The following is a 24,596-nucleotide window of genomic DNA, read 5'->3' as shown; positions in this document are numbered from 1 at the left end:
TATGAAAAAATTCAATCATAAAAATCCAAATTTCGAAGGAAAGATTATTCACAGTGAAGATTTAGGAATGCTTAAGTAATATTCTGTGATAACACTTCAGTAGGATCTCACATCCATTGAAGAGCTAGCCTTTCTGTGGCAGTGAAATGATTTTTAACCAGCTGTCTGTTACGTAAATGTTTACTGTGTGGAGTCTATAAATAATGCTAATATAGAGAGTTTATATAATAATTGACAGTCATCAATGATGTGATTAGAATCTGAAGCTTGCTATACAATCAACACAGAAGCTTAGCAGCAAAGCAGTTTTCTTTGTTTCCTTACATTTTGCTTGAAAGCACATGTCCAAATTTTATTTGTTCTGTAAGTACATTTGTTCTTTCAAATGTAATTCAAACCTTTTATTTCCTTGATTTAAAAATACAACCTTTCTAAAATGCTTTTTGAAGATTTTTCTTGCATAGGTAATTGGGTTTGGGTGATTCAGTAATTTCTTTTAGCAAGAAGTGGGTAAAAATGTTGTTTGGTTAACTGATGCTTCATTTAATTAAGGTTTTATATTGACATAAAATCACTTAATTTGCCATTTAAAAATAGCCTACAACCTCTACAATCATGGAATTATAATTTAAAAATTACTGTTTGGCTGTCAGTGAATTCTAATTAACTGTATTCTCAGCATTAAACATAAAAAGGAATGTGGTCAAATATTTTACATTTTATTGTAAAAGGTAATATTTTCTCACCCAGATGAAGTATCTTGTAGTTTGTAATGAGATAAGTTTTTCAGTTAAATATAATGTTTTGGGTTTTGGTTTTTTTAATGGAGAAATTTTTCTTTGCATGCTTTCCTATTTAGTTCAGCTTTTATGACTCCGTACTGAAAACACAGAAAGTGGTCTTTCTGCTGATGGATATAAAATGTCATGATTCTGTTTTCTTATGTAACCTCACCAAAGCTGAAAAAATAGCGGAGAGAGATTCAGCAACACAAACCAATTTCTTGTCACGTGGTAAAGCCTCTCTGGATGTCATTAAACAGCAGAAAGCTTTGACTTTGCCATAATCCCTTTGCAAACATAGGTTGCAAACACCTAACATTTATTCAATAAAATGTCACCATTAGCTCTCGTGATATCACGTGCTGTTCTTTTACCTTCTGAAGCTTGTGTTTTATGATTTAAAATGTAGTTTAATCACCTAAGGAAGGAATGGTACTTCATGTTATTTTCTGAGGCAAGGCAGCTCTGCAGAAATTATTTACTGAAATGTGTGAGAACCCTTTTGAAATGACTCGAATGGTTACTGTATTCTGTCCATTACTGGGAAATAAGTCCATGTATACTTCCTCTGGCTTAAAATAAATCACTGATGACATTTGTCGCAATGTGAATGTGGCATTAAGATTCTTGCAGCATTCAACTGCAAGTAGCGAGCCAGCAATGGTATAGATTAGGGATATTATATACTATGCTGAGAAAAGCACATCTGTACAACTGTTGTGTCTTGGATATTAGTGCTAGGATTCGAACTATCTTTAATCTCATTTGACTTGTTCATCTTCCTTAAGGATCTCCATAAAGATGCACTGAGTATTCTTTTCAGTCCTTAGTTAGGGTTTGCATCACTGGTCGTAAACCTGCTTAACAGACAAAGACTCTTTTCCCTTTGAAGTCACTTCCCCAGCTTTTCAAAAGGTCTGCAAGCCTGTTCCCCTAAAACAATTTGGAAAAGTTTGAAGTGGTGCCCCTTAAACCAGCAACAAAATAAAATTTTCTCTTCGCATTATTGAAAACCATGACAATCTTCTGAAGCAGTAACAGTTTAAAAGCTTTTAAAGAAATCTGTTCTGCTCTACGACCAGCTTTTAAGTTGACCCCATTATTTGGAAAATCAGAGGCTTGGAAACCCCTGAATGCTTGACATTCTTATCAAAGGAGTCAGCCTGACTTTTCACAGGACTCCTGGTTTACAGTATTTATTCAAGTCCTAATTTATTTAAAGATACTTTTGCAATTTCTTGTATTTCTTTTTTTTTCCTTGCATTAGATGATCTCTTAAATGTAATTCAGTAAACTACTGATATCATTTATGAAGTGACACGTATGGATTTGTACTCTTCTGTGTTTGAAGCCAAGTCCAAATTCTAAAAGGACCGACAGTAGAACGTCAATTACCAACGTAATTGGTCTTTTCTGTGGGTTGTGATAAATATATATATATATTTTTAAAGTAGAAATTGGGCATGTATATCTCCTATGGTTTTTGCTCATATTGCTTACAGCCTGGCATGGTAATGTTGTAAGCAAAAATTACACTGCGAGGATTTTGTTTGTCTGCAACTCCTAATGCTTCATTCAGACCTTGCTTTTAATAAGTCTTTCAAATTCCAACATCTCATTTTCATTATCTCCACTACTGTGTTGCACATTGTCTGATTTCAGAAGTTTTAAGATCACAGATTTTAATTAATATATGTAATATATAATTATATTAATTCCTTGCTAAGCTGTGCACGTATTTGTTAAATGTAATTTCTGAACATAAAGTGAAGTGAAAAACCCAGAACTCTAAAGCTTTGCTAGTGCAGGTGGTTCACTTAAAAGAAACAAAACTAACAAAGCTTTACATTCATAAAGCTTCCTACTGCCTTATAGCTTAAGGTCAATGGGGAGAGGTAATTGGATCAAAAAGATTGAATTTGTTACTATAATGGTTACTGTTACATTTTCCTCTAAACTGGTGTAAATTTGTGGATTACCTACCCGATGTTCTTTTATGAACCTCCTGAGGTGCCTGTCACATGTCTAGGTGAGGAAAGTTCAATAGAGCAAACTTTCTTTAAAAGTTTTGTGAGTTTTTGTCATCAGTCACATGAGAAATACGTAAATGTCATTAAGTCTACCCTTATGCTTCTAATTTTTGGGAGTTTTTCCTTTGCTTCTAAACTCTGCTAGGTTACTAGTTACTAGGTTTGAGTGTGTTTTGCAAAACATTGTATGCGGCAGAATCAATAGCTTTTAGTAATTATTTATTAAGAGATAAGGGACAATTCAGCGAGTTGCTCCAACGTGTTTACAGATTTTAAATGCTGATAACATATATTTCTCTGTGTGTGTGTGCATGCACATATATATATTTATTGTATAGGTATATATCTAAGGAAAAATAGAGTTATTTACTTTTCTAAACCTTGTGTTTATAGATACAAATTTTAAAAGCAACTGGAGAATAAACATGATTTTGAAATGTTTAACTCCATGAATTGGTATTTGGTTGTAGATTATGACCTTTTTTAAAAAAGCGATTTGAATATGGCAGATGCTTGGATGCTCTGGGGATTGTTGCAAATGGCCTGACTAATGATGTAAAGTGCTGAGAATAAGCCTAGCCTCTGTGTATGCACCCACAGATCTGTGCTGCTTCTCTTTGTGTGCAAGCAAGGTCTTGATAGCTATTTGTTTAATTATGATAAGACAGAGACCTGCTATTAAGTCTCTATATGGACTAACTAATGATACTGTGATCTTTTTATCTTTTAAAAAGTTACAGCCTCAAATACGATTTGAATGATGCCAAATGAAGTGGCTTGGCCCTATTACTACTCTCAGCCTTTGCAAATCTATCATCTTTTTTTGAAATTAAAAAAAAAAAAAAAAGTTTTATTTTACTACTGCCTGTCTTCCTAGTTAGCATCTCACAGAAGTTATATCATTATTTATTGTGAAGCAGTTCCTGCAGTTTCAAAACTAGCCTAATCGTTTTTGAAACAAACTGATAGTGTTTCCGAAGAGACGTTCTTTAGAGTTCAAATGTTTCATAAGGTGCTATGAATGAAATGATTATATGGTAATACAGAAATAACATGCTTTCAATGAAATGCTAGCACTCTAAAAGAAGGTGATCTGCTTTCACGTGTGGGTGAAAATATAAAACTATTTAAAGTGCTTAACATTTGCTTACCTCTTCTTTTGCCTTGTCCTGGAGAATACAATATTTTATTCATTCACATGTGCCACTTACACTATTTCTTTTTCTTCATCCATATCCATATATATTTGATTATACAGAGAATCTCAGAAAAGAAGAAACTTTTGTTTGCTTGCTCTTGTTGCAGGGAAACCTCTAATAGAAAGAGTGACAATAAATATTGGACCTGATGGTTTCAATTTTGCATGTTCATCTGAAATTCATACTGATCGTTTTGCAAGCTCCACAACTTATATGGAACTCAAACATCAGGCTGAGGTTTTGCCACTGTTTCTGGCTTAAAATAAAACCAGTCAGTGGGTGTTTCACTTCTTCATGGAGCACTCGCTGTGTAGGTGTATCCTCTCACTAGCCATAGTGATTGCTTGAGTTTACTTATGCGTGCTTTTGGAAGAGGTAGTAACTGAGTTAACTCTCTTTCTCCACAATGAAGGTAAGGGTGAAAAGGAGAGACAGAGATGAAAGCACAAGTCTGTGTGCTCCAACATGTGCTAGTTTTTAACTACAAACATGGACTTGTGTTAAGTAAGGCTGAATTCCTGTACTATACTTCTGCTGTACTACATAGATATGAGTACAAAACAAGCAATTGCAAGCAGTGCAATAGAAATGATTTGCAGGGAACATGAATTCCAAGAGCAAGAAAACTAAAGATGCTTCAGTGATTGAAAGTGGTGATTTTGGAAACAGATTGTAACCACGGCTCGTTTTTATTGTTTTTCCACTGCAGGTGATTTTGCAACTCCTCGAGCCATTTTGACAGGACATGACTATGAGATCACCTGTGCTACCATTTGTGCTGAACTTGGCTTAGTAATAAGTGGTTCAAAAGGTAAGGAAGCTGTTGTCCATTTCTTTCTGTTCAGAAAGCTGTAGTCCTAATGCAAAAAGGAAAATAGTTTTGGGTGACAGATTTGATTAACTTCATGGTGTTTTTATTTTTAACCTTGTTTTAGTTGCTACAGAATTTAAGTGAATTTAAAACCTCTTTTGTAAACATATTAGAACTGTAAGTTACTCAGACATCTACAAGAGGCAACCACATCAGTTTTCCTATTCTAGCATACTGATTACATTTATTTTTGTTTGCTTATTCAGTGTAATTGCATATAGCATACAGTTGGATCCAGCTCTTGCCTGTCAGGAAAGTGAAAAATGCATTATTGTAGTTGGCTTTCTTTTTCTTGTGGATAAAGAAAAGCAAAAGTTAGATTCAACGGAAAGAGAATGCACTGTCTTCTATGTTAGATGAAGCACTAAAATATGTATAAACAACCAAGCAAAATTTGTAGTAATTCTTCTCAATACAAAGTTCTTATTTTTTAATTTGAAATTTCTTAGAATTAGGATCTTTCTGCTTTAGTACTTACTGAAGATCTTACTTTGAGACATCTTTTCAGAGCAAGTTGTCTGTACTTCTGTGTGCATTGTATAAGATGCTGTTTTATGCATATGAACACTTGTGGCCTAAAAGCAAATTGGTTATTTTTTCTGAATGTATTAATGAGATATATTTAGTGAATTATATATGGGTTAAAATAAAAGTACAAGACAGTATGCTTTTAGCATGAATACGTATAAAAGTTCATTACCCTTAGCTTCACGTTCTGAAGTCTTGTATTAGGATTCATTGCTACCAAATTTAAAAGGAAATCCACAAAGCAAAATCTTTCAGGTGTTCTAAAATACTTCAATACAAAGCTCTTTAATGGATAAACTACTCATTGTACTCTGGCACTCTTTCAATCATAGGCTTTCCACTTAGACATGGTACAGTTCATTAAAATTTATTATCACAGAATCAGAAAATCATAGGGATCTGAAGAGACCTGTGGAGATCATCAAGTCCAAGCCCCCAAATATGTGTTATATATAATTATATACATAAATGTATACAGTACCTTATTTTATATATATACATACACATAAATACGGATTACTATTGTGTGTATATATATATATATATATATATATATATATATATATATTATAATCCTGATTACCTAATTGGAAACCATTCTTATTGTTTAGTACACAATGATAAAGTGAGTGTGTGAATCAATATCTCAAGTTTTTATTTCTCACAGAAGGACCATGTCTCATACATTCTATGAATGGAGATTTGCTAAGGACATTAGAAGGTCCTGAAACATTAGAAGGTCCTGAAAATTGCCTGAGACCAAAACTTATTCAAGCTTCAAGGGAAGGCCAATGTGTCATATATTATGAAAATGGCCTTTTTTGTGTATTCAGTGTGAATGGGAGACTTCAAGCCACTATGGAAACAGATGACAAGATCAAGGTAAGTATATTCAAATGTATTCAAAGAACTTTCAGTTCCAGTATCAGAAAAAATTGTCTACTTTGGAGTTGTGTGGAGCTTCTTCTGTAGCCAGACCATGAAAGTATATAGTATTACACCATAATAATGGCATTCATAGTTAAGGGGAGAAAATGCTCCTAATGCACTATTTTGCACTATTTTTATTTTAAAATATCTCTGTTCATATAGTAAGAAATAGCCTGTAGGTGATTCCTTAAATGGAATAATACAAATACTTCTAATTGCTGGTCTACTCAAGTCAGAGTAGTATTTCTTTAGTTTTGAGTCTAAAGGCAGGAGGTTGTTGGATAGTCTATTTTCAAAGTTGTTGTTGTTTTTGTTGGTTTTTTTTACATCTCTGTCTACATTCCTTCGTCTCAGTTTGAGAGAGCGTATTGTGCTGAGCTGCAGGAAATTTATAGACATATGTCTGTATTTCAGCTCTTTAGCTCTTAAAAGTGTCTTTGACATTTGTGGAGCAGGCAGCTAGGTTCAAGACATGGAACTAGTCCAAAACTATGCAGGGGGTATTTTAGGTGTATGATGTTATGGGCATTATTTGCTAATACAAAATGTAGGTCTTTTGAAAGCTCCTGTGACATGGTACCTATGAAGCAGAGCAGAACCTGGCAGGTGTCCTGCAGTGAAGCAGAAGTATCAAAAGAGTATTTAACTTATTCACACTTTTTTCCTTGAATGAGAACAAAAGTGTATGGAAAGGAAGAGAAGGAAAGGAAATAAAAAAGAAAAAATCAACAAGCATTTTCATATTTAGTGGAAATGTAACAAAGACATGAAGGAATACCACATTGCAGGATCAGCATTCAGGCTACCTGAATTATCTGAAGTTATGGTTTGTATGCCAGTAGTTGTGATCTGAAGGGCAGAGTCGATCACAGAACGGCTGAAGTGGAAAGGACCCACCATCAGGCTCAGCCCTGGTTCCAGCAGTGCAACCCAGAGCAGCTGCCCAGGCTCATGACCATGTGGCTTTGGGAGATCTCCAGGGAGAAGACTCCCACAGTCCCTCAGCCAACGAACACTTTTGTTCGTGTAGCACTACTGTGCCTCCAGCCTAGTTTACAAAATCTGATGGAACAGCCCAGCAACTCAGCTGCTGGGATTTCTGGTATTGCCCTCAAAAAGGTCCCTCGTCCTTTATTTATGTTAGTTTCAGGAAGAAAACACCTCTTGTATTGTATTCCACTTAAAACCTTCTAAAATTCTGTTGTATACTATATTCAGTTAATCCAACAACGCTGTGTTTTCAAAATGTCAGGTAGAGTGGTTCTTGTATAAGCAGAAATAAATCTCTGCGTAGGTTTCTTTTCCACAGTGAGAGGCCTGCAGTAGGTGAGGGGGTGTACAATTTTTGAATGCTGTGGCAGCCACAAGTGCAGATGTGAGGCTAGGGAAATGAAGTAGGAATGTGTGTATTTTTGCCCCAGGCCATTTCTCCAAATTAATGTCAATTCTTGCTTCAATTTTTAATCTTTATTCCTTTCTCTGCAATTGCACCTTTGGCTGTTCTTGTACAAACGCTTTTGAAATTGTAAGCCTACTCTTCACCTTAGTTCTTCTATAAAGCAAGTACATATCACAGTGTTTTCTCTTTTTACAATAGTAACGTTGATAATCTGCCACTTTCAGTTGTGATTATGTTGTCAGTCAGGGAAGGAAATCTGTAAAATATCTCAGAATCCCTTGCTGCCTAAAACAATTTCTGTGGTGTTTCGGTCAGTACCCACAGCTTTGGGAATGTTGCTGGAGGCGATGGAAGTTCTGCTCTCTGTTGGCCAGAGTTACATATGTACAATGTGTTGTTTTTGTTTTGTTTTGTTTTCTCTCTCTCCCAGTGGTCCCACTTGGGCTTTATACTCAAACGATCTAAAGCCTTTTTTTCCCAATGCTTCTGCGCTGTATCTTGTTAGAAGGCAAGTGGCAACAGCATAATTAAAGTAGGGGCATTTAAAATGAATAGTCCCTAAACATGGGCTGCAATTAAACACTATTTTTTCTTTTTTTTTTTCTTTCTCAAAAAAGATAGAAAAGGGAAGGAAAAGGTCACCAGTGTTGAATCTGTAAAGTAAAAATTCCTATTTATATCTGCCTATGTCATTGTGGTCTTGCATTTCAGAATGTTATTGACTAAATAGCAGTTTTCAATAAAGATGTTGGAACAACATTCTAATTTTCTCATGTTTCTGTGCCAGGAAACTGCTAGAAAAATTTCAGATGCTCTGGGGAAATTCAGTCTAATCAATGCCTTCCACCTGTTTTTGTTTTAAATACTGTATTGCTCAGTGGAGCTTAGGCATATCGCAGTACATCTACCATGTAATGTTTAGATATCTTAATGAATAACTTAACTCTAAATAGTCTGCTTGTTCTGAAGGGTAAAGTTATTTTACCTTAAACAAAGGCTGTGTGCTGTTTCACCCAGAGGAACCAATTTATTTTCTTTTCCCGAGTCTGTTTTGAAATGTGGAAGTGCCCACAAGACTTCTGCTGCTGTATGCCAGTGCTGTCACTGTGTCAGCTCTGCCTTTTCACAAAACACTGCCTTTCAAAAAATCTGATATGTTAAAGGATTTGTGCAAAGTTTTGAGACTTTCCAAGGAAATTTAAGTGAGAAATGCTGCTTTTAGAACATTGCTGAGATTGTGTGCTTTGGGGATTATTTGAGAGCCTGAACCTCATGTTGTGAGAGTGATTAGTTGCAGAGGCGTTTCAGTTTCATACCTAGCAGAACCCCAGTTAAACGGCGCTAGGGAAAAGCAGAACAGTAAAATTGATTCATGCCTTCTTCTGTGCCAGTTGGAGTACTTGGGAGTAAAAGCATCCTTTTGTTTGTTAAATCTTGAAGGGCATGCCATGAAACTGAAATGTTGACAGGGTGACCTTTTTCTTTCATTCATTCCTTCATTCATATATATACTGAGGCTGGCAAGTGGCTGAGATATTTATTAATAAACAATAAAAATAAATAATTCAACATCTTGTCTTCCTGACAAGCCAATGACTTAGTAAAATTGCATAGGTATTAGTAAAGGTTCAAAGCCTATACTTTATTTAATCAAAAGATCACAGGAAACCACTGCATTATACAGGTAGTGGAAGAGTTAAAGATTAATGGCTTTAATTTGCCTTTTAATATAGCATTTCTTCAGTAAAAGCCTCAAGTATAAAATTCAAGTGAACCATGACCAGAAGGTTAATGGATTTTCATCAGCTGAATTTTATAAGTGTAGCAAATAATTATTTGTCATGGTCTTCATTTCAGTTTGAAAATACCCTTAGGAGATTGCCATTGCTATAAAGAAAAACCCACTCTATATTGATTTTTTCCTTCTAATGAATAATCTTTTCAGTAATTGCGTGTGATATGCTGGATCTCATGATCATCTACTCAGTGCATACAAGTTCTAGATAATTTTCACTGTCTTATCCCAAGTTTGTTTTCTACACCTTTCTCACAGAGTTGTTATACTCTTGTTAGAGTGTCTCTAAATGAATTTTCAAGCTTCTTGGGGCTGTGCTTTGGGAGGTGCTTTGCACATTTTTGTATGCTGGTAGAAATAGTCACAGAAATAATTTGTGATAGGAACTTTTGTTTTTGTGGGAGAAGGTTCCACTTACACTACTGAGCTCTCATCTGCATTAGCAATCAGTTTTTTCATAGGTAGATACGGTTAAATAAAAACCATATTCTGCTTTACTGTTTCTACGTGTGTGTGTATGTGTTGTCACTTCAATCCAAAACACAGATGGAATAGGTTTATCATCTGCTCATTTCAGTGTTTTCCCTGTGTTTTGTTTACAGTGTATGTTGCTATTTCAATTACATTCATCTTAAAAGTTATTGTGTGAATAACATCTTAGCAGTGTGATTCATTGTGATTAGTTGGGAATTGAGTGAACACTCAAAACTGATGATATAAAGTCACCTAGAGAAACTCTATTTTAGTCTAAGTGTTGTACATGATGTAATTCTTAAAGGACGCATTCAGCAACATAGTAATGGAATACAGCAGTACCAAAAATACAGATAGGCACTGTGTCTGACTTCAGTTATTGCTGTTCGTGAAGCAGTATCTTGCATTGACTGTTTATTATGATTTCTAAGCTTGTCAGCAGTCAGTATAAACACTTTAATGTTGCATGAATGTAACTTTTTTTTTGTGATTTAATTTCTCCCATGTTTGTAGTATGGACATTATATATCCTGTATATTAAAAATGCCAACAACTTCCTCTTCCTGAGGAATTAAAAATCACAGTCTAAGCTTTGCCTTATGAAAAAGGTTGAAGCAGCAGAGGTTGCAAATATCAATGTACTTATTTCACCATAGAGGGATGTGTTTTCAAGACCCTGACTTAAATTCTTTTTCTATTTCCTACGTTTGAACTTCTGAGCTGGAACTTTGCTTGTGCCATCTTCAGGCATTTTGTTGCATTCTACTGACAGTGATTCAGTACAAGTTGACCAATTTGTAGTATGTTTTTATACAGATAGGTTTGTTTAGAATTTCAAAGCTTACATTGTTCTGTTGAAAAGTTTTGTGGCTCTCTGCTTTGTATCAAAGAAGCTGAAATTTATCCAGGATTAGTTCTGGTATGAAGGACTTGTGTTTTTTTGAAAAGCTGCCCAATCTTGGGCAATTCACACATCTTTGAAAAGTCTCAGGAGGTAATGCATAGCATATGCATTTGGTACTAAACACATGCAGTTCAGCAATGCACGAGATGCAAATTTTTCCCTGCAACTATCAACCTTAACAGTAAGCTGCACAAAATTTCCATAATAAAAAATGAGGTGAAGTGAGCCTGAATGGGGATAGAAAAAGGAGGGGAAGCGGAGAAGAAAGGAATCAAGGATAGAACTGAGGACAGAATGAAAAAATGTTTGCAGGAAGAAAATGAACAGAGAATTAGAGGTGAGAAAGTAGCAACTTATCAGAGAACTGGCAGAAGGCAAGAAGTAGCAGAAAACAGTGAATAGAAAATATGAATTGGAAGTAGGTGAAATGGAGTCAAGAAATTGGTAGGGTCAGGTGTAGTAGGGCTGAATTTAACATCGACCTGGTCCATACCAGTATGGTCCATAAACAGATACTAAGAGGAATGGACAGAGATGTACTTTTTGAAATTCCTGATCAGTGATTGTGGGTGCCAGGGAGCACAAGGTGAAAGGAATGTAGAGTTACCAGCATGTAGCCCACAGTACTGAGGTAGATGGATCATAATCTGTCTGACCTCACAGGATGTGTTTTATTTTAATAGAAGTTCAAGATAATCCTTTTAATATTTTTGATTTCTCTAAACTGGCAAAATTCCTTTTGAATTCCTTTTGAACAATATTTGTCATGCTTTGCAGTCATCTTTGTGGTCAGTGATACAGTGGTCACATAAGTGAGGAAAGTTATTTTCCCTCCAGGTATTCAGTATTCATCTCTATTTTTCTAGTAGCATTTAAGAAGCATTGAAGCAGATCAGAAACTTGTTTTAAAATGTCTTAGCTGTACAAACTATGTCCGATCTTTTAGTATGATCTGGATCCCAAACAAAGTTTTCAAATATAGTTTTGCCATCAATGCTTAGGTCCTTGCAAAATCAAAGTATAAACCAGTGAGTTTGTCATCATCAGGACATATGGAGACACAGTCTCCATTATCAAGGGCAAATCACTATCCTCCTAATTCAGAGCAGGAATCTAACAATGCCAGTCAAAAGGAGTTCTTGTAATTTTTATACCATTTCAGTTCCCTCCATCGTTCAGCCTTTTGCCAGTGAGGGCAGCGTCTACTTGGACTAGTATTAAAGGCACTTGGGGGAACATCAGATACCAGTGCTGCTGAATCTTGTACATCTAGTTAATTAGAAGAGTAGATTTCCTTAGTTGAGCTCATATTAAATCTTTGGAATATGGAATAAATCACAGGTACAGTAAAACTTAACTAGGGCTGTCTAGAACAATAACATCTTGTTTCCCAAAAGCTTGTTTTGGTATCAAATCTCCTTAGACTTTCAGCTGCCAATATGAAAACTTTTATGAAATGTAAGAGGAGGAAAAAAAATCTTTACCTAACAAATATCCATGTTTTTTTCCCTTAGGCAATTCAGCTGAGTAGAGATGGACAGTATCTGCTTACGGGTGGAGACAATGGAGTTGTCATGATATGGCAGATGTGGGACCTGAAGAAGCTTTTCGCTTACCCAGGCTGTGACGCTGGAATCCGATCCATGGCCCTGTCATATGACCAAAGGTTAGAGCAAAGTCTGATCTTTGCAAGAATTTCAGAGACCGCATTTTTGCTGTCAAATTACGTATTTTTTTGCTTCTCATTTTTTGTGTATCTCAAGTCCTGATGATTATATTGACAATTCTGTACTTACATCAGTTTCTTTCTAGAGTGCCATATGTAGGGCAGGTAATCTTTTTGAGGATTTCAGCTCTTGCTGAGAATGAAGAAGGATTCAAGAAAGGCAGACTTGATAAACAGGTTGGAGTATTGGCCTGTGCTTGTATGGTATGGGTCAGTTGACAGTGGAAGGTAACATATGTGCTTTTTATATTTCTTCTTGCACTTATTATACTAATCACATTCCTAATTCCAGATCTTCTTGTTAAAAAATAGAATAGTTAGAACAGTTGCACAGTAAGATTCCTACTACTCATCCACAGTTTGGTAAATACTAATTTTCATTTCCAGAAAAGTGATTTTACCTATATAAATCACAACCTTCCTCAAAGATTCCTTCTATTGTAGACGATCAAATTAGGTTTTAACTGTGTTTTTACATTGCATTTGCCAATGCTGCTATACTTAAAAGCTGTTGTTTTTATTACAAAAGTACTCTTTGTTACAGGACATTTTTTTAATTTTATTTGTACACTTCTGGCTGATGGGTTGAGATTTGTATTGTCTCTAGTTTGTTTGCTTACTGGAGTTTCTGTGTGCTTTTCAAGGAGGCTTGATCTAAATCACTTAGGAATGTCCACATTATGCAGTACAGCATATAGATGAGACTCTTAACCTTTCACTGAAGTGGAAGTCCATACTGAATGAAATATCTGTAGTGAATATTTGAACTTTTTTTTGCTGGACTGTATTTCTAACACATAATATAAAATGAACTCTGAAAAAACACAAGCCAGCAGAATCTGTGGGCTTCAGTTAAACATTCAACAACTTCTTGTTAAGCATAATTAGAAACTATAAGCAGTTCCAAAAAAAAAAAAAAAAAAAAAAAAAAAAAAAAAGCTGTTCCATTCAAAATGAAGTGCTGATAAGATAAAAGTATATCAAAAGCTTGACATAAGGTGTTGAATTTTAGACTCCTGAAAACAGTATACAGTTTTGCAGTTAGAGAATTTGTAAGCTGTAATATGAATGGCATGGTGTCATCATATGTGCATGTCAATAAATTGAAATTTAATGTGAGCATGTATACATTTACCCAATTGTTTTGTGTTTGAAGACAAAGAAACACAGAAGAGGGTTTAAATTCTTTGGTATGCATGAATATAGAATGCATATGTTTGATAGGTGTAGCATATAAGAAAAGTTTTAATCTAATACATAAACAATCAAAAAGGTTCTACTGAAATGAAATAGTGACATTATCAAAATGCAGGGTTTTGATGATCTCCTATTTCATCTTTGTTGTGAAGGAAAAATTGCAGCTTTTCAATCTGATATTTCCTTTTCATTCAGAGGATTTTTTCTTCCAAAATGCCAGAGTTTTATGTGTCATCACACCCTTGACTTTCATAACACTTAAATATGAAACAGTGGAAATGATGATACAGAAGCTCTTTTCATTGCCAGCTCTGTCAGAGTTGTGGCTTTTCAAATAGATGTAAACGATATCTAGTAGAAGAGTAATGTTCGTTATTTAGAAAGTATGAGTACCTTAGTGGGAGAGTGATTTCATGAATGTTCAAAACCTCCAGAGCCTTCAAATTGCTTTCAAACCTGAACATTTACATGTCCAGCTGAAGGTCTGTGCCCGCATCCAGTTCCTTCATGGATTAAATGGGGAAGGCTAGACTGAACGAAACGTGTTTCCCAGCCCTTCTCCACTTTGCTCCTTCACCGCTACTTCATCCTACTCCCATACTCCCCAAAAAAGCAAATAAGCAATCCAGACAATAATCTCAAGAGGCCTTGCAGGACAGTGGCACTGGTAAACAATCCTGTTGTATGACTTTTGAGTAAATGGTGGCTTCAGGTCGCTCGTACAAACTGTTGCATGGTGTTTTGTATACTCTGAGATCCATAAATCTTCTGTCAGTGCCTGTGCAGATGTCAGTGTTAGCTAAATTCAGCCTGCTGAAGTTCTTGGAAAGCCCAGCTTTTCTGCCTGGTAAGCCCTTCCAGCTCCAGCTCCTTTCCTGTACCTGTCTTGGTGTAATCTGTTGGTGTGCTAACCCAGACCTGATCACACGTCAGTTCACTGACTGACATGGTTTTGTGCTTTCCTCAGGTGCATACTGACCGGGATGGCATCGGGGAGCATAGTGGTTTTCTACAATGACTTCAATCGTTGGCATCATGAATATCAAACCAGATACTGATCTTCACGGAGACCACAGTTAGCACTGATGTGGGTGGCTGTTGTCAGAATGAGACTGACCATAGCACGCCTCCCTTGGTGTCCTGTCACAGCATGGCTCCTTATAAATAGCTATATCCTATCTGAATGTAACTTAAATTTGCTGGGAGAAGCAACCTATTTTTTAAAGTTAATCGCTATTTTTGTAGACTTTGCTTGACTTTTTGGGGGAAGGGCAGTGAAGCAGAAAAATGGCTGCTGGGTTCTGTAGTTAAAAATCTATATTTTTAGTCATAATGAGAAGTCTATTTTGATCCCATTATGAAAAAGAAACTTAAAGTCAGTTAAAACTTATGCTCTAGCTGTGTCGTGAAGAAACAGATTTTTCCACCTGAAGCTTTATCTATAACTTTGAAGAATATATGATTTTAACCTAATGGAAATGAATTACGTTTGGGGAGTTTTAATCTGTACTATTGATACTATACTTTGTCTTGTACTTTTCCAAATGATTGTACTACATCAGCACTGACATTTCTGAAAATCAGAAGTAATATTTAAATTATGGTTAAAGTAATGTTAAACTTTGCAAATGGTTTCCATCAATGTTAATATTCAGGCATGTTCCTAGGCCTAGACAATTAGTTCTTTTTTAGTCGTATGTTAATGTGCAGTTAAGAGAGCAACGGAGTTTGTGTTGCATTGAGCGTGAATCCTTCCAGTTTTCACCTGACATCTCCTTCAAAGCACACCAAAATGTAGATTGTTCCTCAAAATCAGGAAGGCTATTTGAAAGCCTTAAGCTCGAATCAGAAACCTGCAGAAGCAGGGTTTATTTTGTGTGTGTTTTTGTTATTGTTTTTTAAATAGGTGCATTTACCAAAGCACACTTCTGCTGTCTGACTGTGAAAGCACTAGAAAGGCAAATGTTTGCTGGTGCACAGCCTCTCTACAGCAGCAGAAGCACTAGACTTGCAGGTTGCTTTCTTGTTTGTCCAGAACTGACCCCTGCAATACTGTAGCACACACCTTGTTCCTTTTCTGTATATGGCAGGAACATCTTTTATATTTTGCTATCACCAAAACTAGTCAGGTCCTGTCCAATCTTGTGAAATTCTCTCTTTCTTTTAGGAAATGAAAAATAATTTATATTAAGGAACAATAAGTTATTTTGGTGTTGCACAAGTCTACTTTTCTACAAGATTGCTGTGCAGAACTCTGTGAAAATATTTGTGAAAAGAACTGTTATTGTTTTGTAAGTCTGTATTGCATAAAAGTATCTTATTTGTATGTTGTGATCTATCAGTTGAAATTTACATTCCCTATCTATATTGATACCTACATTTCTCTAGCTGCCTACTACAGCAATTCCTGTTTTTCTAAGCATTTAGCTACTATCTCTTTAAGTAAAGATTTGGAATGAGAAAATTCATTTTGAGTGAAGAAATTAAATAAAATTGCATTTGTAATTGAGAGCTTCATTGGAATGTATTGTGTTCTTGTGGCTCAATGTTTGTTAACAAGAGAGAAAACAGGTGCTGTGGCTGACACATTTAAAAGTACTTCTGCTGTTTATGCCAAGGTGATTGAGTTTTCTATGTTCTGCATTTTTAAACTGATATGGTTATAGTGGTATCAGTAAAGTTACTTTTATATGTTTTGTGTAGCAGGATGATCTAATTAAGCAAAGACTGTAGTTATGTCTGTGACAAGTAACATCTGTGATAAGTACCTGCTATCTATCAAGCAGTAAGATTTGTTGCAAAAAAATTGTACTGCATGATTCCTTAAGTTCAGCAACCTGAATTACTTCTTTACCTGAAGATTATGAGAGGAAATTGAAATGAAATTCGAATTTTTCTCAAGTGGGTTTGGTATACCAAGTTGAAGCAAAAAAAGGAAATGTTAAAATGTTCGTGTGGCCAGATGTTATTTTGTCAAGTGCAAATACTGAAAATGTTCTCTTTATAATCTTCTTCTGACCAAGGAAACATTTAGTTATTGATAGAAATGATAGTCTGTGATCTTAGAGCCAAAACATGGCATGGCAAGCTGGTTGGTAAGCATGGCAGTGAACACCCATGTGAGCTTGATTGTAGTCTAAAAGACTCCATTGGTCATTAACTGCCTTTCCAAAGTGCAAAGGTAACTGCACCTGTGTCGGCTCTGATGCCATCCTGAGCTGAATCCAATTGGTGGGTGCATAATGGTGGCAGCTGTGCCATAGCAGAAAGTACTCCTCTGGGAAGCAGAATGTGTTCCTTTGCAGCATGACATTTTGCATATTACAAATGCTGTGGGTGTCCCAGAAATCTTCACCTTCATCTCCAGGAGTGAGGCTGAGAAGACTTTCCATGTCTGGGCTGCTTGGCTGGAGGCAACAGTGAGCAGAAGTCTCTCGTCCCATGGTAAGCACACACCTAAAGCACAGTATTTGGTGGTGAGACTCCTAACTGGGATGTCAGTTCTGCTTGTGCTAGTCCATGTCATGCTGCGGTAGAAAAAAGGGTTAATTTTGCAGCTATCAGGTTTCTCATCAGAGCAGCACCTGTGTCAGGTTCATGCCTGCACAGGGAGGCATGAGCAGGTGCCAGTCATCAACCTGCATCTGAGCTGGCTGTTATTTGCAGAATGTTCTGGAAGAAGGAGTAGGGTAGAAAAGCTCTTCTTCTTCTTCCAGTTCTTTATTTTTTCAAAATGTAGAGGGAACATTTATGAGCGGAGCTTTTTTACCTGGCAGTCTGGGCCTCCTTTTGTTCTGGTGAGTTCAAATGTTTTTGTTTTTTTTTTTTTTAACTGGAGCTTATGGCTGGTGTTCTGGAAAGCAGCACTTACTGTTGTTGGGAGTTCGGTTTGTGGGGAAATATTGAGCTCAGGTAGCTTGAAATGAGTTGTAGGCATGTGGAAATGGCTGATGTGTGCTGTACAGGATCTGATGAGAGATGATGTGCAAACTGAAGTTCTGTTTCAAGATGTTTTAGAGATCCTTTACTCCTGTGGTGCTGCTAATGTGTGTGGTCAGGCTGGGCATTTTTAAGCAACAGTGGAGTCTCTTCAGTTGTTACAGAGAGAACAAAAGCAATAAAAACCTTGTGTGTTTTATAGAGGGCTGGCGATATGGAACAAAAATTGTTTTTCTTTTCTTGTACTAGTAACATGAAATCCAAAACCAGGACTTGTGTGGGAAATGATTTTTATTGCAACCTCAGTGAGGACATAACTACTATTAGATATATTGAGTAAGAATAGGCTAGCTATGGTGTCTGTCTGGATTATAGCTTTTCTGCTTTACGTGCCAAGTTTCATTTTCATCAACTTGTGAGTGATGAGTGCTGCTGCTAGGGCACGTCCTACGTTTAAAATAGTTCAAAAGGAATAGAAGATGAATGTGTTGTTTCTAAAAAGCTTACTGCATCCTAGCAAAACAAAAGCAGAGATGAGCTTTTCCGTGTGTGTTGCTGTAAACTATTGCGAGCTTTCCTGGATGGGGTTAGGACGGTTCTGTAGTCATGTGAGATTTCACAACTTCGTAGAAGCCATGGGAAATAATTCTCTTATAAATGAATTGTGATGCTATTAGGAGCCATATTATTGAAATGCAGAGTGACCTTTATATTTAGCAAAATTTGAAATCAGATACAAACTCATACATGAGCTATGTTATGTACTCAGCTAACAGAAGACATCTAGTTAAGTGCTTTGGAGGTTGTGCTGTATGAACTGCATAGGGAAAAAAAATGCATTGCTATTTACTAAGTGGTAAGAGTTAGATAGATGATCATTTCTGTTTTCTTCAAGTTATAAATTTTTCTTTGGCTGTTACTTTATTCAGTATGCACTGTAAGTTCTGAGCTGCAAAATCATGAAATACAACTAATACAGCTGAGTCTGTTTGCGTATTTAGAACATGTTGTGTCCAGCAATGGATTTGCAGATTGCAGGGTTTTTTTCTGCTTTTTATTGTTTATCATCCTATGTGCTAGAAATCTGTATTTGAGCAAGCCCTGCTAGCTGCAAAAAAAAAAAATGTGGCTGTTGTAGACAGCACATAGAACCATAGAGCTGGTGTCTTTTTAAGCAGCATTTTTAAACTGTGTTTAAACATTTGAGTGTTTAAGCACACTAACCCTCTGGCAAATATAAATCTGGGGAGAAGGGAATAGTTGCTGGTGCTTTCTGGCAAGGCTTTGCTTCTCTGCAAGCTGCATTTTGCATGCTTCTCTTTTGTTGCCATTTCCAAATATGACAAAGGAATAAAAATCCAGTGTCATTTGGAAAGAAATAAATCAGAAGGAACAGCTGAAGGCAAAACTTGGTGGATGGTTGCATGGCAGCTTTCTTCTTCAGGCCCTGCCCCTATATGTTTTTACAATGCTAATTTAGTCTAACAATAATAATAAAAGACTAACTTGCAAAGGATCACCTTCCTGCTGATGGAAGTGCTGGAAGGGCACTAAAAGGCAGCCCTTGCCCCAAAGCAGTTGTGCAGGTGTAGCTGTTAAGTCCCAACCCAGCAGTGCCCTCAGGCATTCACAAAGGGCACTGCCACACTCTCTTCTGCCTGTATTGGTTTTCACTCTTCATTTGTGCACTTAGTAATGACAAGTGCTTTCGATAGCTGAGTGTGACTTTTTGTCCTTTCTTTTGTTCTGTTTTTAAAGGCCAGATAGATACCACAGTGAATAGAAGCAATTTATCACTTCCCTAATTGTGCTTAACACTTGCATGTGGAAAGTGATGTCAGGAGGAGTGTTGGATTACCTTGCTGTATTCAGTCTTATAAAAAAATCAGTGTCAGGATAGTTCTGTGCATTTCTCTTGCTTTCCAGTTGCCATTTGAATGTAGGTTGAAACAAATCCATGTAAATACACTGCTCCGTTTTTCAAACTGCAATAACCAAAGATAATTGATAAACAGAATCATAGAATCCTTAGAGTTGGAAGTGACCTTTAAAGGCCATCTATGGCCCTGCAATGAACAGGGACACCACAGCTAGATAGGGTTGCTGAAAGCTCCATCCAGCCTGGTCTTGAATGTCTCCATGGATGGGCAGGGCAACCTACCTGTTCCAGTGCATCCCCAACCTCACTGTAAAAAACTTTTTCCTTATATCCAACCTATATCCAACCTTTCCTCCGTTAGCTTGAAATACTTATATAAAAGCAAATAATTACTTCAGTATGTGTGCTTGGTTTACAATATGCTTGCTGCATAAATTTAGTGGTTTATCCTGAGATGATCAGATCCACTTCTGTAAACAGGAAATTGAAACCTGTTTTGAGGAGAGTACAGACAGCGTTATATCAAGTTAATGCTTCCTGGCTAATGCTTTTTTTTAATTTCAATTAGATAAAGGAAATAGCATCTACTCTAGCTATGATCCCTGTTGAAATCACAGACAGTGTCTTGCTTCTGATCTCCAGGGTGCTGAAGAGTTTCCTTTGCTCTGCCCTGGAGCAGCACTAAGAGCTACAGCTCCAACAAGCACCAAGTACCTTGAATGTGCTTGCAACTCAGTTAGTAGCAAACAGTGCATAACTCTGCATTCTTATAATCCTTTCCCTGTATTCCCATTAGACCTTGTTTATCTCTCTCTTCTGCCACTTGATGGTGTATTGCTTCAGGATATTGGATAGTAAGTTTATTTCTGTATAATGCCACTTGGATAGGAGAAAGGAGAATATGCTATCACAAGGCTGGCCTACTGGAGAAGACAGATACTGTTTTCATAGTGCAGGAGAGCCATCAGAACATCCTAGTCACATGAGAATGGGAGAAGGAATTTTGCTGCTCTGTGATTATTTCTTTTTACTGTGGAACTTCAGCATATAGTGGTAGTATCCGTAACAATGTTCATTTTACTTCTTTGTTCTAGAGCTGCATTTTTTCCTGCTCTTTTCAGGTGTTAAAATGTCAGCGTAACTTTTCTTATATATTTTCTTGTGTTCTGCAGACATGGCATTGCCAAGTTATGGTGTGGTTTGGGATTTTTTTTCCTTTTTTTTTTTTCCCTGCATATGTAAATGAAAGCTAATCATCAGTTCCTTTATTTTGCAACAACTTGTCATTGATGGTATTCTGCAGGAATAAACACTTCTGTATGTTCAACTGTTAAAGAGTAATCAAAGTATTTCTATAACAAACACAGAAATATTCATGGCATTCTCACAGGGAATATGCAGTTGTTATATGATCACTCTTGGAATTCTAATGAGCAGGAAAGAAAAAATGGGAATAAGGTGTTGGAAGAAATGTGTTTCTGGTATCTCGTATATATAATTAACTTAGGTTTTAAAAATTATGCATTTATATATATGTATTTAATTTGAGAACAAGATGCCCTAAAATGTGTTAAATTTCAGTCATTGCTTTTTTTCTTAGCTTCTTACGCATTTAGTGAAACTGGGGGGGGGGAGAGAATTGTTTGCATTTAAAAGCAACAGATCTCTGCTGTGATAGTAATGTCATAAAATATCTTCTACCTTAATGTACTTAATGACAATTATTGTAATTAATTTTGTAAGCCAAGAATAGGGGTAAGGGTAAATTTTGACAGCAACCATAGTGAATTTAGTGTTATGTTGACTTAAAGCTGGGGTGGACTCAATTCTGTTAAGGAGAGATTTTGAGTCTAGAACTTGTGAACTTGATCTACTGGGGTATAAATGAACTATCAATCACACTCCAAGAAGCTAAAAATAGGGGCTTTTTAAAAGGATTAATGTTTATAATTCCGTTTTTTAAGACATAGGCATGGTGGTAGTTGTGCTGAGTATTTGCAAACACTGGCATTTAATCAATAGGTATCAAAACAATTCATGACTTCCAGTCATTTTTATAAAATGGAAGAGATGACAGTCCTCTAGGAGAAAGGATCACTTGAGTTTAAAGTTTTGGTAGATGTTGATACATGTTGATTCTTTCGCTTGAAAGTAGAGCATGGTTCTGTTTACCATATCTTTTTATGCTATTTTTTTTTTTTCTTTCTTCGTGCAAGTGATGGGTTGAAAGAGTGATAGGTTAAATGAAAGTGCAGTAGATAACAAACCACACAATACTAAGGAGCCTTCATTACATGTTTTATTATTAACCAGCATGTCTCTCTTTTGATGTTAAACTGTGATGCTTTGAGTAGTGTTACCATACCACCTATGCACCCATAGCTTTATTGTCTTTGGTGCCAAATTAAGGCACAGAGAAGCGATATGTTTTTTTTAAGGCCAAAGACTAAGTTAAGAATTTGCCTAGATATAGCATGTTTTTATCTGATACGTTCACCACACGATCATCTTTCAGAGCGATGGTCAGTATTAAGTAGGTAATTTTGGCATAGTCTATCTGCTGTCTCCTCTGCAAACCACAGTACTTGTCTATGAATGTTTACATGTTGGTCATTCATAAACCTAGGTATGTAAGTTCTAGATATTTTGTTTTGTAGAAGAAGGTAAAGGCATACATAATAGTTAAACTTACAGACAGTTACCGGTCAGATTTTCATCCTTTCCTTCACAAAAGCATGAGGCTTTGTTGAAGACAAATTGTTAGCTATCTCTATAGTGGGATCTCTTTAGTGGGAGCTATTGGCAATAGGTGAATGGTTGGACTGGATGATCTTTTAGGTCTTTTCCAACCTTGGTGATTCTATGATTCTATTAATCCTTGTCCATTTTTTCTTTGTAAAATAAGTACCTACAGCTGAATATTCATCCTCTTAGGAAAAAAAAAAAAAAAGAAAAAAAAAAAAACCAACCTCAAAATGACCCAATCCTTATCATTTTGCCGCTTCTTCCTCCTTAGTCACCTCTTAACTCAATTCAGTAATTTATCAGTGTCATCTCTGTTGAGTGCTCCCTTTCCTTGTTGCAGGTGCGTTAGTCTGTCCCATCTGAAAATTTTGCATCCCTTCTTCAGCATAGTCTATGACTTAATGCAGAACTTGCCAACTGTATATACATCTATCTCATGCAAGTCTCATCATTTTCTGTGTAAGGCTAGTCTGCTATCTTCATATTTTTACACTATTTGAAAATGTAAATGTACTTAATTTTATACTATGTCCATTTTCATATTTTCAAGTAAATTTGACCTCGTTCCAGTAAGCCTGTAAAAAGAATTAATTCACAATAACTATAGTTGCAGTTCAAATTGTGTTGTCTCAATCAAGCCCAATTTTTTTTTATTAGGGCCTGTAATCTCTTTTCATACCTGTAATACCTTTTCATTCCTTCACAACTGATTTTTTTTTGTCACTGTACCTGTAAATCTCTCAGCTGTTCCATGAGCGTAGGTTAGAAATTGGCGTTCTGTGCGCTTTATTGCTTTTTTGAATAAGGCAGAGTATTTTCAGTTATGCTCAGTTGTGTATTGCCTTGGTTCTCCATTGAAATCAGGGGACTTTAAAAGCGTATGAGAAATACTCGGATTTATTTTATGAAATCTTCTTGCTATGCACCCAAATGTTCAGACTCTTCAGAGACAAGATAACTGAATTCTCAAAGAAATAAATGATTGAGAGCTGTTTTTTGTTGTTTTTTTTTTTTTTTTTAAATGAAGAAAGTTTATTGCAGGTCTTTGTTTACAATTCTAGTAGAAAGTATAGCTAAGAAAGAAAATGACCTATGACCAATTGAAAAAAACGAGCAAAGGAAAAGAATAAGCTGAATACATACAATATTGAACGAAGCAGTATGGTAAAGATAAAACCTCCTCTATCTGTGACTGCAGATTAAGCATGTCTGCTCCCCAGTCCATGTTTCCAGTGCCTGCACCAGGTGAGTGGGGGGAATAGTGCTGACAGACTGCTGCTAGCTACTGATGGCGGCTGCTTGGAGTAGCTCCTGTCAGCTCTCTCTAGAACTAAAAACTGCTCTGGCCATCCTAGCTAGGTAACATGCAGCAGGCATTCTGTTTGCAGGCCCAAAGTCATTTTATTGTATCTAACAGGTAGACTGACTGGAGAAGGGTGTGATATCTGTGATTAGGATAGAAAATGGCTAGAACAAAAAGGCTTCCTTGACTCTGGTCTTCGTTACAAATAAATGACCAGTGCTTGTGTTTACATCCCAAGTCCCTTTATTAAAATTCAAATTAGCTAAACACTACCCTGCAGTCTGCAAGTCTGATAACAAACTTTATGCAAAAAAATGACCACCCTTTCCTGTATCTCCAGTGTTTGCCTCTCAATATTTTACAGTTAGTTCCCTACTTTTTTTTATTATTTTTTCATTTTTTGTGAAAATATGCCTCTTCAAGTTTGGTAGACGCTTGCCTAAAAATAGAGGCATCAGAGTAGAAGGTGAATGGAACTTTTCTTTCCTTGTCTTCCTCTCCTGCTTTTCTGAGAACCCTCATCAGAACACAATGGGGCCCGCTTGTACAAGTGAGGCTGGGCAACCCTTCATCATCTCAGGTGCCTTTGCGGTTAGCTACACATTAAGTTAGTCTACTCAGAGCCCAAGAGTGTGTGAATGCAGGAAATTAAACTAACACAGATAACTTAAAAATCATCTAACATTACCAGAATCTTTTCTCCCTACTGCTGATGGCAAAGAACACTCAAAAAACCACATCTACTCACTCGCTTTTGAAGTTCAGCGTCTTGTGGCAGAGCCTGCTTTGGGCTCGCCACAGGAGGGTGCAAGAAAACTGAAAACAAACTGTCATGTGAAATGAGGAGAAACCGTGGCAAGAGCACAGGGATGTTCGGGTGGATTTGGTTTAGTCA

The 24,596-nt window shown here is 36.4% G+C and overlaps 1 protein-coding gene across 3 annotated transcripts in view; it reads left to right on the top strand.

Moving 5' to 3' along the window:
• The window catches only part of LRBA (LPS responsive beige-like anchor protein), a gene marked incomplete at both ends in the record, with an annotated part of 363,076 nt that extends 348,183 nt beyond the window's left edge, over positions 1 to 14,893 (top strand). For all 3 annotated transcript variants that reach the window (XM_079534450.1, XM_079534449.1, XM_079534448.1), the window contains 4 exons: positions 4,721 to 4,822; positions 6,078 to 6,292; positions 12,427 to 12,578; positions 14,803 to 14,893. In XM_079534450.1, coding sequence (XP_079390576.1) covers positions 4,721 to 4,822; positions 6,078 to 6,292; positions 12,427 to 12,578; positions 14,803 to 14,893 — 560 coding nt within the window. The remainder of the gene's footprint in view (positions 1 to 4,720; positions 4,823 to 6,077; positions 6,293 to 12,426; positions 12,579 to 14,802) is intronic.
• Between the last annotated feature and the right edge of the window lie 9,703 nt (positions 14,894 to 24,596).

Source organism: Tetrao urogallus (genome assembly GCF_951394365.1).
Source record: "Tetrao urogallus genome assembly, chromosome: 4".
NCBI lineage: Eukaryota > Metazoa > Chordata > Aves > Galliformes > Phasianidae > Tetrao > Tetrao urogallus.
This window is presented reverse-complemented; position numbering and strand designations above follow the sequence as displayed.